Source organism: Chanodichthys erythropterus, chromosome 19 (genome assembly GCF_024489055.1).
Source record: "Chanodichthys erythropterus isolate Z2021 chromosome 19, ASM2448905v1, whole genome shotgun sequence".
Taxonomy (NCBI): Eukaryota; Metazoa; Chordata; class Actinopteri; order Cypriniformes; family Xenocyprididae; genus Chanodichthys; species Chanodichthys erythropterus.
In genome coordinates, this window is record NC_090239.1 from 1,499,967 (window position 1) to 1,517,132 (window position 17,166).

The window sequence follows — 17,166 nt, forward strand, 5'->3', positions numbered from 1 at the left end:
ACATCCGCCGGATCATTCATCTTCCAAACACACGCAGTGATGCTTTCTCTCTTTCGTTAAAGGAACAGCCAAAAATGTCATCATGTCACATGACTAGCGCACTTAAATCCAAGTCTAATGAAGTCAACTGAATTCTGATTCAAAAGTGATTCACAAACAAATCATTCTGTGAACCTGTTTAATTGGTTCATTCGTGATTCAAAGCAAATCTCAAGTTAGGAGCCCAAGATTAACACATAAATTTTGGACTTTTTTCATGCAAAGCATCTTCAGATTTCTTTGAATATGATAAATGATTCATACAGACTGCTGTTATGATGATATATTATACTATTTTTATGTGCACAAAACTCAATGATCCGTTCATAACAGTGACTTTAAAGCATAAATTTGAGTCTAAAGCATCTTTAAATCTAGTGCATCAGTCATACAGACTGATGTTAATCATATTTTTATGCTGTTTATGGAGCTTAACGGATGAAATATCACTGCGCGAGATCCTTCAGACAAACTCTCCTTTTGTGTCGTTTGGAAGAAAGAAAGCTTGAATACATGATGACAAAACGATTCTTGTGCATCTCATTCATCCATCGGCTTGGCTTTGGCCGATGCAATCCTGAAGGTTAATTGGGTTTGCAGAGACATGACTGATCTGAGTTCAGCTTTTCAGAGTCTGTATTCTCACAGACACACAATAGCAGGAGATCAATGTCACATCCACCCACAACATTATCTGTTAATGTCAGATGTACTAAATCAAACCTGTGAGAGAGTAATGAAAGCCATGCGTGGAATATGATGAAAGCGCGTTTGCGGTAATTAGTGTCATTAACACACAAACAAACAAACACAGAGCTCGGCTAATGACTCAATCAGAGGTCAGACAGAACTGTAATAATCTAATAATGCTGTTTATTTGCAGCGAGGTGTTTAAATTTCTCCCCGCAGGGATCGAATGCGACTCAAAAAGAGACACATTAACGAACCCAAAACTCGTTTGATTGCAGTTATGATGTGATTCTGCTGACTTGATTAACTTGATCTCTGCTGTATGCTGCTATTAATATAACATCCACTTTCCAGCAGGTTTGTCTGCTTCGCTTTTGTCCTCAAGCTTCTTTGTGAGAGTCAAGTGGTGTTTCTTCAGAACACAAACACACGCAAACGCTCACACACGCCTCGCCGGGTGTGGCTGCTGATAGGCTTATGGATTGATTTAAACGCCTCTGATTGGCCGCTGTATTCATGTGCTCAACACACACAGTCTGTGAATGGTTATGATACTAAACCTCTGCAAAATATCGTATAGAAAATAAAAAATGTTGATGCAATGGGAGTAACAATGTAATCGACACACGCCTCGTGATTAGTGTGTATCTGGGCGATTAATCAAACTTTATTTGCAATTATGAATGTTGCTAATAATTATGAATTAATTAATTGAGAAATATTTATTTTTTTATTTAAATGTGTTTTTATATATATATATATATATATATGTGTGTAAAATGTATTGATTAATATATATAAATCAATTAATATATAGAATTTTATCTTTTTGTGGGTCAATGAAGTGACGGGTCATTTTTTTGTCCAAAGGCCTTAATAATAATAAAAAACAAAGATATGACATCCAAAGTATGTGAGGTAGTACAAACTAGATCTCTTTTATTGAATTCAAAAGGTTTAAATTATATTTTTCAACATATAAAGGTATTTTAAAGATTTTGAAGTGTCAAAAGGTCATTCGGTTTAACCGTCCAAAGACCAATACAGCCATTTCATTTGTGCTTAAAATATTTTAAAATGTAAAACATGTTTATATTTTTTACTGTAGCATGATTTTATAACATCATATATCAACATAGTGCAAAATGGTGTTAAAATTATGTGTAGAAGTCGTTGCTTTGTTATGAGAAAGAATGTCCGGAAAAATGAATTTCCTTGATGTCATTCGGGGTAACCGATATAAAGAGATCATTTTGGATCAAGTCATGTGGTCAATATCATGTGACAGGATATGACATCATTCAGACACCTGCAAAGGATCACAAGTAACTAACTCACTTTTAACTATTTGATAAATTCATGTTTTCTCTTGATCATACGCATGTCCTGAAACATCAGGTCATTCGGTGCAACCGCTATAAAACATGGAAAATGTTGTAATATTTTAAAAACTTGTACTAAATATAAAATGTTTAATTGTCTTTTGCTAGCTAGCTAGATATCAGCCTGTTAGCTTTGTTTGAAAATATCGTCATTCGGTAAAACCGAAATTTTGGTTAAACCGAATGACTTTTTTGGCGACAAATTTCATTCATCTTGTAAAAAATGACAAAGGCAGTGTTAATTGATTATAAAAACCACATAATTATTATTGTTAACACTTAATAAAACTTCAAAATCAATTATATCTTCATTATGTTTTTTTTTACATTTTTAAAAACCTTATTTGTCAATAACCCATTTACATAGGGCATGTTTTTTTGTGAATTATTGTTGAATTATACTTCAGGAAATCTGACATTAAATTAATATAAAAAAAGCTCAATAAATGCATGATGTTTACAAAGTCAAAGAATAATCGTGCATGTAAATAAAAATAAATATAAATAATAGTGATTCCAATATTGGCCAAAAGTTTTGTCATAATCGAGCAGCCCTAACATTTTATAGCTCAATTCTGTAATTGTTATTTCATGTTGTATTCTTCTTAAATTAATAATTTTAAAGTGCATTGAGATGCAACTTTTAAAAGTGCTATAGAAAATAAAGTTTATTATTATGCACATATGAACTGATTTTGACACTCAAGTCCAGACTGTCCCGATGTTCCCCACGGCCCGTCGCTCTCGGTCACCCAGCATGCTCTAATTCCTGCACAGACCTAATGCTTGATTTGCTCCTGCAAACATTTCACAAATCTCCAGTCCAGAGACGTCTAACAACGCTCAGAGATGTGAAGCGTTCACATATTTGTTGCTACGTAACAAGTTGCAGCCAAAAACGCAAATTGCATGCAATTCTCATTCATGTCCTTGACAACAGCACACAAGAGTGCAATAAACAGCAAAATGTAGGTCTCTCATCTGTATAGTGATTTATGTTAATTTTCTTTCTCAAAAATACATTTCTGCCTGTATGTTGTACATTATAATCGCTTTCATTCTGAACTAGTGTTGTCAGAAGCAAAAAAAAAATTTAAAATTGAAATGTTAAAAATGTGATGCTTTGAGCAGATTCCTAAATACCTCTGATTGGCCACTGTGTTCACGCATTCAACATATATGTCTGTGATTGGCTACAATGATCAACGCACGGGAGCATTTGAAAGCAGGCGTCTATCAGCGGACCGGTCCACTGCTATGGAAGGCCAGAAGGTTCAAAAACACGTGAATTTTAACATGCATTTCACACTTATTTAAAGAAGTAATATAAGTCTAAGGTGTCCCCTGAAAGTGTCTGTGAAGTTTCAGCTCAAAATACCCCATAGATTTTTTTTTTAATTAATTTTTTTAACTGCCTATTTTGGGGCATCATTAAATATGAGCCGATTTATGCTGTGCGGCCCCTTTAAATCTCGTGCTCTCCGCCCCCGGAGCTTGCGCTGGCCTTAAACAGTGCATAAACAAAATTTACACAGCTAATATAACCCTCAAATGGATCTTTACAAAGTGTTCGTCATGCATGCGTCGGATTATGTGAGTATTGTATACTGTTATATTGTTTACATTTGATTCTGAATGAGTTTGATAGTGCTCTGTGGCTAACGGCTAATGCTACACTGATGGAGAGTTATATAAAGAATGAAGTTGTGTTTATGAATTATACAGACTGCAAGTGTTTAAAAAATGTAAATAACAACAGTCTTGTCTCCGTGAATACAGAAATAAACGATGGTAACTAACCACATTTAACAGTATATTAGCAACATGCTAACAAAACATTTAGAAAGACAATTTACAAATATCACTAAAAATATCATGTTATCATGGATCATGTCAGTTATTATCGCTCCATCTGCCATTTTTCGCTATTGTCTTTGCTTGCTTACCTAGTCTGATGATTCAGCTGTGCACAGATCCAGACGTTAATACTGGATTGTCTAATGCCTTGAACATGAGATGGCATATGCAAATATTGGGGTCATACATATTAATGATCCCGACTGTTACGTAACAGTCTTATGTTGAGGTTTGTTTATATCGCGCTGCCTTTCTGCTAGTAAAGTTAGTGCAGTATTATAATTTTATGTCATGATTGTGAAAAATGTCACCATTGTTGGTCATTGTTCAAAACTGTTGACGAGCTTCTATGGGTTTGATTTTGGTTGTCATTTGTTGAAATAAATACAAAAATACAGCCTGTCAATGTCTGTCCCCTGAACGTGACCCTCCGATTCTCCTCCGTGGTCATATGGGAAAGCGAATATTTACAAAATCAACATTAAAACTACAGTAACATTTACATGCTTCCAACAAATAAATGGATCAACTTCTGTCAGCTTGTTGAACACATTTATTTTATTTGGACATTTTCTACCATACGATGGCTGAAGCAGCAAAACGCTATAAAAGGTGACAACTTTTAAAGTTAAAAAACGAAATAAGTTATAAAAAACGGTTTAAGTTATGAAAACGATATAAACACCCTCTGGGTTCTTGATTTTATCGATTTGAGCAACCATAAACAATGCAAAACATGCAAATTTTGAGTTTTTGATAGGATTCCTATATAGAAACATCACTCCCTGCCCTCCAGACTCATTCGCGCTGCTGCTGTGACGTCATGTGCAAACAACCTATTACATACTAATATTATGCATTGTAAATTATGCACAATTACAGCATTTAAATGGTTCTCCTTGCTGTCATATAGTGTCTCTCTCAGTGAATGGGACACAGTAAAATTTATATAATGAATAACATACGTCAAATAATGTTCTTAGTGTTTTCTTCCTGTGGGGGACACTACAATAATTTACTATGATTAAATGGAAATCAAATTAAATACAATTTATTGTGTAACCAAAATACCAATAATGCCTAAAAAAAAGAAAGAAAAAAACTTAGCGTGTGACTTTTAATTATAAACAAGTCTGAAATACACTGGGACTCTTATTTTGAAATGTCTGTACTGTTGCAGGCTGATCCTTCAGATTCTTACAATCATCTAAAACATTTTATATAAAGTGCATAAAGTAGACATTGTAATAAATCATCAACTTGAGTTCATTAGCAATCGCTTGGCATAAATCTGTGCTTTTCATTGATTGAGAATCACTTTGAAGCAGTCTGAAGCGCTGTCGCACAAGCGTGTAGAACGCGCAACGGCGCCTCCTTGTGAAAATAATATCACATATATATAACCTCTTTTATATACATATATATAAAAAAACCTCTTTAAAAATAATAAAATAAAATAAATAATAAAAATGTGTCTCCAAAATATACTTGGGCGGCTGTTATTATACCTGGGCGGCCCACCCAAGTAAAGTGTGGGAAGCACTGCATGTATTTCACACGTTAAATGCATGTTAAATGCATTAAAAACATGTATTTAGAACGTAAAATACATGTATTCTATGCTATGATAACATTAAAATTCACAATGCATAAAATATGCATATTTCACATGTATTTAACGCGTTGTTTACGCATTAACAACGCGCTGATGTTTCACATGCAAACACAAGTATTTAGTGCATGAAATATGTGTATTTTGCATTATGTTCACGTGTTAAAATTCATGTTTTTGACCCCTTTAGCCTTCCATACGCTGATTGTCATTGATGTCTATGGATGAATACCATAAAAACGGCACACTTCTATACACTTTTGTTCTTGTGGACTGCCGCGAACACGTGTCCATTAAGTCCACGAGACTGTAATTCTTCATTATTTTAGGTTTCATAAGCGCTCAAAGCGTCACATTTTTAAAATTTCACTACTGTCTTCGGTACTTTTGATAACACTATTCTGAACGTGTAGATATATATAAATATCCTGAGTTAACATAATTGCGCAATTAATGCCGACATGCTGTATGCAAGCAGAAATAAAATACTGTTTTAACCAGGTAATATTAATCAGGATATGTGTGCATGCAAATATGATCAATATAACATTCCCATCTGAACTTTCTGACTCCAGTTCAATGTTCTGGCTCTGTCTCAATCCCAAAAAAAATATTATTTAATGAAATATTTAGAGTATATTATAAATATGTTAGCTGACCGAGCTGACCGCTTTCTTGGAAGAAACGTCTTATGAAGACACGTCTCCCATGGTGCTGTTAGAGAAGAAAATCTCATGACATACTGTCAGACAGAAGCAAAAATAAACCTAAAACACGACTGAAATAGCTCCTTTATGCCCTTCTGCTCGCCGACTAAATATTCACATTTAACACCACACTCAATACGGCAATAAAACATGTTAAATACTGCCTTGCTTCACATTTAACCAGAATATAAACCACAAATATATCCTAAGCGAAACCCAACAATGCATTAAACGGGTAAATACAGACGCTATTCTGGGAGATCTAAACATGACTAATGACTACGGATTCAAATTAGTCCTTAATGAACTGCTGTCTCAGCCTCCCTGAAAGCACTAATTAATCTGAGCTCATTAGGCCCAAATAATCTCAGCATTTCTGTTTCAAAAGAAAGATAAACACACAGATAAAGCAACAATTACACACATAAGTGCAACTAGATGACATCATACAATGCAAATCGATGATATTTAATCATTATGTTACAGATTCTAAATGCAAACTTGATCATTTTAGCAGATGCAATGATGTACAGTCTTTTAGTAATTATATGCAGTTATAATGTATAAGTATGAACTAAATGCTACAACTATTCGATTGGCATAAAACAGACTTGTGCATAAGCTGCTTCGCAAACAAGAACAAATGTAGGGCGGGGCTTGAGTTTGTCTGTGGGGAATTGATTGTTGTTTGCTATTGGTGGATCTCATGTGAGTGACAGGTTGCCCCGCCCTCGTCATCAGAGAAGAGATGAAGCTGCAAGAGGAAGGAGAAGATATTCTGATTCAAGATTACGAGGAGCATGAATTTAAAACCATAATCATAAATCATTAAGAATAAAGACTGGAATATTTCATTAAAAAAGAAAGAAAGGTTAAGTGGATTTGGCGCGGTTTGACCTCTCTGAAGGAGGTGTTACAACCCCGTCGTTCAACACGCATTAGAGCACAATAACACAGTCAGACACCTCACAAATCCATCGCCATATTGATCCGTCGGTGCTTTAAACACAATGACTTGCATTTTTAATGGACGCCGCTATTATTATTCTCCTACAGTGCTTTTTCAATCCATCTGCAGTGCAAATTCAGACCTTCGTTCATCTTCAGAACGCAGATATTTTTGATGAAATCCGATGGCTCAGTGAGGCCTGAGCAATGACATTTCCTCTCTCAAGATCCATTAATGCACTAAAAACATATTTAAATCAGTTCATGTGAGTACAGTGGTTCAATATTAATATTATAAAGCGCCAAGAATATTTTTGGTGCGCCAAAAAAACAAAATAATGACTGGCCGATTTCAAAACAAACGGAGCATAATGAATCAGCGTATCGTATCAGCGGTTCGGAGCGCCAAAGTCACATGATTTCAGTAGTTTGGCCGTTTGACACGCGATCCGAATCATGATTCGACACAAAAGATTCATAACGCTTCGAAGCTTCCTGAAGCAGTGTTTTTAAATCGGCCATCACTAAATAAGTCGTTATTTTGTGTTTTTGGCGCACCAAAAATATTCTCATCGCTTTATAATATTAATATTGAACCACTGTACTCACATGAACTGATTTAAATATGTTTTTAGTACATTAATGGATCTTGAGAGAGGAAATGTCATTGCTCAGGCCTCACTGAGCCATCGGATATCATCAAAAATATCTTAATTTACGTTCCGAAGAAAATGCGTTTATGAGTGTAAAACGGCTTTATGAGTAATAAATGATTTTATATTCATTTAGTTCGTTAGTCTCTCACACACACACTGTGAAACCCTCAACCAGGGAACCGCGACGTATGTATGACGCGGTAATTAATATTTAAACAGAGGTTTCTGTTATGTAAGTAACCATAGAGTTTTTAAGCATTTGTGTGACACGATACTCACTGCGAATGACAGAGCCAGTAATAAACAAACTGAAATATATTAGTCAGGCTGATTAATGAGCCGAGGATCAGCTTCACACACAATAACCTGATTAACAGCTTCAGCTTAATAAATGATCAACCTGTCGAGTGGTAAAATCAGCTTAAAGGGACAGTACACCCAAAAATTAAAATTCTGTCAAGTTGTTCCAAACCTGTATACATTTCTGTGTTTTCCTGAACACAAAAGGAAGATATTATGAAGAATGTTTGTAACCAAGCAGATCTCGACCCCCATTGAATAAAATACTGTGGTAGGAAAAAAAAATACTATAGTAGTCAATGGTGGCCGAGATCTGCTTGGTTACAAACATTCTTCATAATATCTTATTTTGTGTTCTTCAGAACAAATAAATTTAATGGGTTATAATGAATAAGGGTTTTAAAAATGTAAAAAAGTAATATATAATGGAGATATAATTAATTTTATTAAGTGTTAACAATGAGATTATGTGGTTTTTATAATCAATTAACATTGATTTTGTCATTTTTTTACCAGATGGACAAACTTTGTCACCAAAAAAGTCATTGGGTTAAACCACTTTTGGTTATACCGAATGACGATATTTTCAAACAATGCTAACAGAATGATATCGAGCAAAAAGACTTTTTATATTTAGTACAAGTTTTTAAAATATTACAACATTTTCCATGTTTTATAGCGGTTGCACCGAATGACCTGATGTTTCGGGACATGCGTATGATCAAGTGAAAACATCAATTTATCAAATAATTAAGAGCCAATTAGTTACTTTGCTTCATGACCATGTGATCCTGTGCAGGTGTCTGAATGATGTCACATCCTGTCACATGATATTGACTGCATGACTCAATCCAAAAGTAATTGGTTACTCCGAATGACATCAATGAAATTCATTTCTCCGGACATTCTTTCTCATAACAAAGCAACGACTTCTACACATAATTTTAATATAATTTTGCACTATGTTCATATATGATGTTATAAAATCATGCCAGAATAAAAAATATATACATTTATTACATTTTAAGATATTTTAAATCACAAACGAACGGTTAGACAGTTAAACCGAATGACCTTTCGACACTTCAAAATCTTTAAAATACCTTTATATGAAGCAAAATATAATTAAAACCTTTAGGATTCAATAAAAGAGATCTAGTTGTAAATACTTTGGATGTCATATCTTTGTTTTTTATTATTATTAAGGCCTTTGGACAAAAACAAGACGTCATTGACCCGTATAAGAACTTGAGGGTGAGTAAATGATGACAGAATTTTAATTTTTGGCTGAACTATCCCTTTAATTAAAACACTAATACTAGGGTCACCATTTCTGCAACTTATTATTTAATTGCAATATATTATGCAATTACTACATGTAATCTTGTATGAAGGCGTGATCCCTGTCTGTCCTTCATTAAATCAGGCATCCCTCGTCTCAGTAATTACTCACTGATCTCCAGGGAATCTCCTGCAATTCATCGCCTTCTTGCATTAATGACACAACAGCATCCCATCATGTTGCCGTAGTAACCAAGACACACACATACACACACACACACACACACACACACACACACATTTCCAGAGTGTCCATTGCAATTCAACCTGATTTACCAGGACAGATAGATAGATAGATAGATAGATAGATAGATAGATAGATAGATAGATAGATAGATAGATAGATAGATATGGTGGGTCGGGGTCAGGACAGGTGAAGGATGCTCTAGAGGCCCACATCAGGACCATCTCCATCACATCATCACAGATCATCATCAGATTTATTCGAATAAACACCTCATAATAACAGCCCGCTTCTATAATTATCATTAAAAGCATCACATTTTAATATTTGCATATGTAAATACATCAGGTAAAGCTGCTTGTATATGCATGACACGTCGATTGATCGCTATTAGAGGTGTTATTTGTGACTGATGAAGGTGTTTTACCTGCCCACTGTCTGGTTGGCCAGTTGTCGCATTCGGTTGAATTGCTTCTTCATCTTCCTGCAATTTGCGCGTGAATCCCGATGGATGAAACACCAGCTGACATGCCTCACTTAAAGAACTACAGTCGGGAAATATTCCATGGCACGAGCCATACTGAACGTTTCCTCTTCGGTGTGTAACCATCACCTATATGGGATGAAAACGACAGAAATCATCATTTGCGCGTACTGCTCGTCGCTCGAGACTCGGGATGCTCCGCCGAACGCCGGTGACGCGGCGCGGCGGCAGGAGGGAATTGTGGGAAATGTAGTTCTGACACACTGAACGGACTTGAGAATGTTTAAAAGATATCTTCGCCTTTAAGATCTTTCAGACTAACGTTTTGAAGCTTTCGTAACATTAAACAGATAATACAACCGAACTAAAATGCAGCTAATAAACTTAAATCATTGTAGTGTTTTAACCTTAACGTAGGCTAATATGCCTTGAAAAATAATTTACTAAATGTATTTGTAAAATATTTTAATAATTAAAAATACTACTACTAACAAAAATAGAAAATAAATATTATTCTATATTATTCTAACAATGTCGCCATCGTGTGGATGTCGTGAAGAAGTGCAGCGTTGAGAGGGAATACAAATTCAGTACGTCACAATAAAGAAACACTGTGTTCTTCACCGGAATGAGCAAATTAATTAATTAATATTGTATTATGAACGACACAGTACATATTTAATATGTGCATATACATTTGGAATGAGTAACATTAATTGACAATAACCATATCATATAATCAGACTTTATATTATACTGACTCTTAAAGCTATTTTGCCCTTATGTTTATCCAAAACAATGTATAATTTTGCAGTAGGTCATCGCTTTCTGCTGCAGTGTCATTGGGGCGTGTCCGCAGAATCGTTGACAGCAGTCCGCGCATGCGCGCTGTGTGGAGTGTCAGGGCGGCAAGATGGCGGCCCTCAGAGCGGGTCTCCTGACCCGAGCACTAACTAAAGGAAAAACACCGAGAATCTCGGAAATTGTCCTCGGAACGAGAGCAGGTGCTGTCTTATACACAAACCATCACCTTATTATGCGAATGTACGCTATAAAAGCAGTGTTTTATAATATAAAAAGAATAATAACCTTCATGTCAAGGCCAGTGAGCTAACCTGGAGCTAACAGGCTAAGTGAAACCATGATACTTTTTTACGCGTTTTTGTAAACAAATGTAATTGATTGATAACTGCTTTGTATTAGGATTAATTATTGTGTTGTTTTAAGTACTTTATAAACTAATTGCGTTTTACTAGTCTTGTGTTTCTACTAAATGTGCAATTTTGTTAGCCTTTTTGCATTCTAGGTTGTACTATATAGGATGACCCTTTTTCATATTACAGATTTAATGCATTAATTAAACTGGAAAATTCATAACAATATATCTGCTTTAGGGATGTGCAACGATTAATCATTTGCAAAATAAAAGTTTGTGTTTACGTAATATATGTGTGTGTTCTGTTTATAATAATTATGTATATATAAATACACACATATTTTATATTACATATAAATATTTTATATATAAATCTAACATTTTTCTTAAATTTATACATGTATATGTGTGTATTTATATATACATAATTATTATACACAGAACACACACATATATTACGTAAACACAAACTTTTATTTTGCAAATGATTAATTATTGCACATCCAAATTCTTCTTATAATCTTACTAAAGTTGTCTGGAGAACTCAGATGTTATAATTGAAGTTCTTCCCTTAGGATTGTGTGTTATATGGAATCATAATAATATTTGTGTGTTGTTTATGTGTTGCAGCCTCTGGTGGTTCGAAGGACATGCTGCCCGGTCCGTACCCCAAAACCCCAGAGGAGAGGGCAGCAGCGGCCAAGAAATACAACATGACCCTGGAAGATTACCAGCCCTTTCCTGATGACGGCATGGGGTGAGTATCTGTCTCATGTTCACACACTTTGAATGAATAATATGCTTTTTTGTTGCATGGAGATTGATGTATTTAAATATGTTGTTGCACAGGCATGGTGACTACCCCATGCTGCCGAACCGATCGCAGCAAGAGAGAGACCCCTGGTATCAGTGGGACCATCCTGATCTGAGGAGGAACTGGGGAGAGCCGGTATATAAGAATACATATAAATCCTGGTTCATGCTTGATGCATCCATACAAGTGCTATCATTGCACACACATTCCAGCATACACACTTTTTCATGCAACACTTCACTTCAGCATATAATGTTTAAAGCACCATGCTGACATTATTTTTATTAGTATGTAGTATATGTAACCTTTTTTTAGGCTTTAAAATTTAAAATGTAAAAACTGAAGTGCTTAAACAAGTTTAGATCTAAAACTGTTATTTGTAGGGATGCACGATATATCGGCCACCATATCGGTATCGGCCGATATATGCTCATTTTTAATGTTATTGTTATCGGCTCAATAAGAAAATTTGGCCGATATATTTAAGAGGATATATAATGGATTTTTCCATCAGCTGAGACACTTCAGATGCACACTGTCTGCCATGATGGTTTTGAATTGCTTGAAATATGATTGAAAATCCCTTCAAAAAGGAAAATACGGTTAAGTACAACGTACAGCGCAAGTCATATAAGCTATAAAAATTATAATGAGAATGTGTTTGTGACATGACTTTTAATGGTGAGAGTTTTGTTTTTGTAATCAGGCTCTCAAAAATGAAATAAAAATTTGGATTTAGATTTATCGGCCAATATATTGGTTATTAGCTTTCAAATATAAAGAATTATCTTTTATCAGTATCTGGCAGTATATCGGTTATTGTAGGGCTGGACGATATGGCCAAAATTTATATCACGATATAATTCTAAATTTCGGTCGATACGATATAATTCCGATATCGATATGAACTATATAATAGCCTCAGAAAAACTGCCAAGAACGGCCACAATGGATGTCTGTACCGCACCGAAACCGTGACCCTAAAAATAGGACTACTGTCAAATAAAAATAAAGAAAATAAGAACAAACAATCAAACTACAAGCAACATCACAAATAAGTACAATAAAGCAAATATTCAAATAAAATAAACAGTGCTTTTCAGGTTTTTCATGTATGTAACAGTAGTTTTCAGGTACAGAAAATGGATAAAGTAATCAAATATAAAATAACACTGCATATTATCTTTACTGTATATAAGATGAATCATTATTGAAGTTACAAAAACTATTCAGTCAAGAGCAGTGAGTGATTTCTTTGTTATTTGATTTAACATTAAAAACAGGCAGCAGGAATAGTTTTTTTCCCTTTAAGACAACCAGTACATATACTGTTACACATGCGCTGTCTTTCTCGACTGTTATACGTTCACTTAAGACATAACTGACTATGTTTGCTAGGATACTCGACAAGACGGGCATGTTGACATCATTTTTTGTATGATAAATATGGAATAAGCGTGTGCGCGCTTCGGATGAGCGCACACAAATCTTCTCATAGCGCGTGCGAGTTCTCTCTCTTTCGTGACTTGTTCTTGAAGGTTTAAATCAGCAAGGCTTAAATGAGTTTAGTTTAAACACAGATAGCAATGTGTGCTGTTCAGGTCTCACCTGCGTTCGCGCGCTATCAACACCCGGGTGATGACGGCGTAAATGACTGGACATTAGAGCATACGGTACTAACGTTAGCTGTTAACAGTTTACAAAGAGTGACTGTTTTGTCCACGCTTTTTGATTATCGTTGTTGTAACGTTTTGCGCATCCATCGACTGAAACATACATGATCTGAACTCTGTCTGTTTTCCACGTTACTATTTTAAACAAACCATATTAACCAATAGATACGCTGATGGCAGCGTGTCTCTGTGGTGTACGTCATCACGCAAATAGCCAATCTTGTTCTGCTCTTTCTAACCGCTGCGCCTCAAGTCAGTAAGAAATGCTGTAATGTATATCGAAATACCGGAAATGTGTTTAAAAATCATATCACCGTTATCGAAAAGAATTATATCGCGATATATATTGATATTGAATTATTGTCCAGCCCTAGGTTATTGGCTTTCAAATATAAAGAATTATCTGTTATCAGTATCTGGCATAATATCGGTTATCAGCTTTCAAATATAAAGAATTATCGGTTATTAGTATCGGGCAATATATCGGTTATCGGCTTTCAAATATAAATAATTATCGGTTATCGTATCGGTCAATATATCTGTTATTGGCTTTCAAATATAAAGAATTATCTGTTATCAGTATCTGGCATTATATCAGTTATTGGCTTTCAAATATAAAGAATTATCGGTATTGGGCAGTATATCGGTTATCGGCTTTCAAATATAAAGAATTATCTGTTATCAGTATCTGGCATAATATCGGTTATCGGCTTTCAAATATAAAGAATTATCGGTTATCAGTATCTGGCAATATATCGGTTATCGGCTTTCAAATATAAAGAATTATCGGTATTGGGCAGTATATCGGTTATCGGCTTTCAAATATAAAGAATTATCGGTTATCATATCGGGCAATATATCGGTTATCGGCTTTCAAATGTAAAGAATTATCGGTTATCAGTATCTGGCAATATATCGGTTATTGGCTTTCAAATATAAAGAATTATCGGTACTGGGCAGTATATCGGTTATCGGCTTTCAAATATAAAGAATTATCGGTTATCATATCGGGCAATATATCGGTTATCGGCTTTCAAATACAAAGAATTATCGGTTATCGTATCGGGCAATATATCGGTTATCGGCTTTCAAATGTAAAGAATTATCGGTATTGGGCAGTATATCGGTTATCGGCTTTCAAATATAAAGAATTATCTGTTATCAGTATCTGGCATAATATCGATTATCGGCTTTCAAATATAAAGAATTATCGGTTATCAGTATCTGGCAATATATCGGTTATTGGCTTTCAAATATAAAGAATTATCGGTATTGGGCAGTATATCGGTTATCGGCTTTCAAATATAAAGAATTATCGGTTATCATATCGGGCAATATATCGGTTATTGGCTTTCAAATACAAAGAATTATCTGTTATCAGTATCTGGCAATATATCGGTTATCGGCTTTCAAATGTAAAGAATTATCTGTTATCAGTATCTGGCAATATATCGGTTATCGGCATTCAAATATAAAGAATTATCGGTTATCACAGTCGGCCAATATATCAGTTATTGCTTTCAAATATAAAGTTTTATTGGTATCAGGAAAAATGTTCATATTAGTGCATCCCTAGTTTTTTGTCCATTAGAATAAAATGTTAAAATAACAGCAAACTACAGCTTTTTGCTCAAATATAATTAAATGCATAGATATTAAGGTGTTTGAATGCATAGATATTAATTGTGCAAGTTAGGGATGCACCGATATGGCAATTTTGTCCAATACCAATAATTCTTTATATTTGAAAGCTGATAACCGATATATTGGCCGATACCGATAATTTTTTTATATTTGAAAACCAATAACTGATATATTGGCTGATAAATCTAAATCAAAATATTTATATAATTTTTGAGAGCCTGATTACAAAAACAAAAGTCTCACCAAACACACAATTATAATGTTCTCATTATAATATTATGTAGTTTATTTGACAGACTTATGCTGCACATGTTGAACTTAACTGTATCTTCCTTTTTGAAGTGATTTTCAATCATATTTCAAGATATTCAGAACCATCATGGTGAACAGTGCACATCTGAAGGAAATAATCCATTATTTATCAGCTTTAATATAGCGGCCATATTTTCATATCGGGCCGATAACGATAACATATATTGGCCGATGCCGATATATCACGCATCCCTAGTGCGATGTTTCAAACATAATCAAGACTTATAACAGAGACTGTTGCTGCATTCATCTTATTGGGTTGCATAGATTAGTGGCTGTTTTGTGACACTTTCTGTTTGTGTTGCAGCTCCACTATGACTTCGACATGTACATCAGGAACAGGGTTGACACGTCTCCGAGTCCTGTGGACTGGAGGACCATGCGTAACACCCTGCTGGGGTTCGTGGGCTTCATGATGCTGATGTTTGGCTTGGGCGAGATGTTCCCCTGCTACCAGCCCGTGGTGAGTACAGGGAGAACAATAAGCAATTTTCATAATATTTCAAAGGGAAGTAATTCCTGCAATGAATGAATGTCTTAATCAGTGTTTTTCTCTTTCCAGGCACCTAAACAGTATCCTTACAACAACCTGTATCTGGAGAGAGGTGGAGATCCAGAGAAAGAACCAGAAACTGTCAATCATTATGAAATCTAATGCTAAAAAAACCTGTCTGTTCCATAACTTGTGTATATTTCTGTCTCTCTAATAAAGTTAACTTAAACTGAAATGTCATCTGTTGTGCTTGTCATTTCTTATCATGCTTTTACGTATCATTCAAATGAGACAAACTGTCATCAGCTCTTTATAATCTCTCTTTAGCACTGTTCAGACATTATTTTCTAAACAAAGAGAGCATAAAAGTGTCTGTTGTATGGATGTGAGCCAGATTCATGCATTAATATTTAATATTTTATTTTTATTTTCAATAGTTTTTTATTTACTTTTTTGTTAGTAGACAATATTAAATTAAAGGGTCTGAATAAAATGCAATAAGAGCACCATTACATGTTAAAAAAAAATATTAAAGTTGTATATAATTCGAGTTTAACTGGCTTTTTACATTATTTATTTGTTTAATTATTTATTTATTGTTGGCATGAGTAGAAAGATAAACCGAGTCGAGCAGATGGTTCATGTTTTTGGAGTTTTAATCGTTTCGCAAAAACTGTCCCTCGCCAGCTGCCGTACTGGACTACAATTGTACTTTTATTCATTTTATTTTCAATAGTTTAATTTTTTGTCAGCAGACAATATTAAATTAAAAGGTCTGAATAAAATGCAATAAGAAAAAAATAAAATAATAAAGTTGTATAAAATTCGAGTTTACATTATTTATTTGTTTAATTATTTAATTTATTGTTGGCAT

The 17,166-nt window shown here is 34.5% G+C and overlaps 2 protein-coding genes across 3 annotated transcripts in view; one reads left to right on the forward strand and one right to left on the reverse strand.

The window, feature by feature from the left end:
• The window catches only part of arhgap44b (Rho GTPase activating protein 44b), a 70,835-nt gene that overhangs the window by 44,725 nt on the left and 8,944 nt on the right, over positions 1 to 17,166 (reverse strand). The window contains exon 2 of one of the 2 annotated variants that reach the window (XM_067369570.1): positions 10,144 to 10,329. In XM_067369570.1, the coding sequence (XP_067225671.1) occupies positions 10,144 to 10,196 (53 nt within the window). In that variant the 5' untranslated portion in view covers positions 10,197 to 10,329. Of the gene's footprint in view, positions 1 to 10,143; positions 10,396 to 17,166 lie in introns of those variants that run through there. The other variant, XM_067369569.1, reaches the window with a different exon arrangement.
• On the forward strand, positions 11,050 to 16,527 carry ndufb8 (NADH:ubiquinone oxidoreductase subunit B8). Its single transcript, XM_067369573.1, has 5 exons — positions 11,050 to 11,204; positions 11,987 to 12,113; positions 12,206 to 12,305; positions 16,107 to 16,262; positions 16,362 to 16,527. Exons 1-5 carry the CDS (start codon positions 11,114 to 11,116, stop codon positions 16,452 to 16,454), a joined length of 567 nt encoding a protein of 188 aa, XP_067225674.1. The 5' UTR covers positions 11,050 to 11,113; the 3' UTR covers positions 16,455 to 16,527.

What these genes read in the sequence shown, in the direction of transcription:
- ndufb8 (XM_067369573.1), top strand. Translation starts at nt 11,114, where the DNA reads ATGGCGGCCCTCAGAGCGGGTCTCCTGACCCGAGCACTAACTAAAGGA. An exon ending in GGAGGAACTGGGGAGAGCCG is followed by an intron (nt 12,306 to 16,106) that starts GTATATAAGAAT and finishes TTTGTGTTGCAG; the next exon opens with CTCCACTATGACTTCGACAT. An exon ending in TCCCCTGCTACCAGCCCGTG is followed by an intron (nt 16,263 to 16,361) that starts GTGAGTACAGGG and finishes TTCTCTTTCCAG; the next exon opens with GCACCTAAACAGTATCCTTA.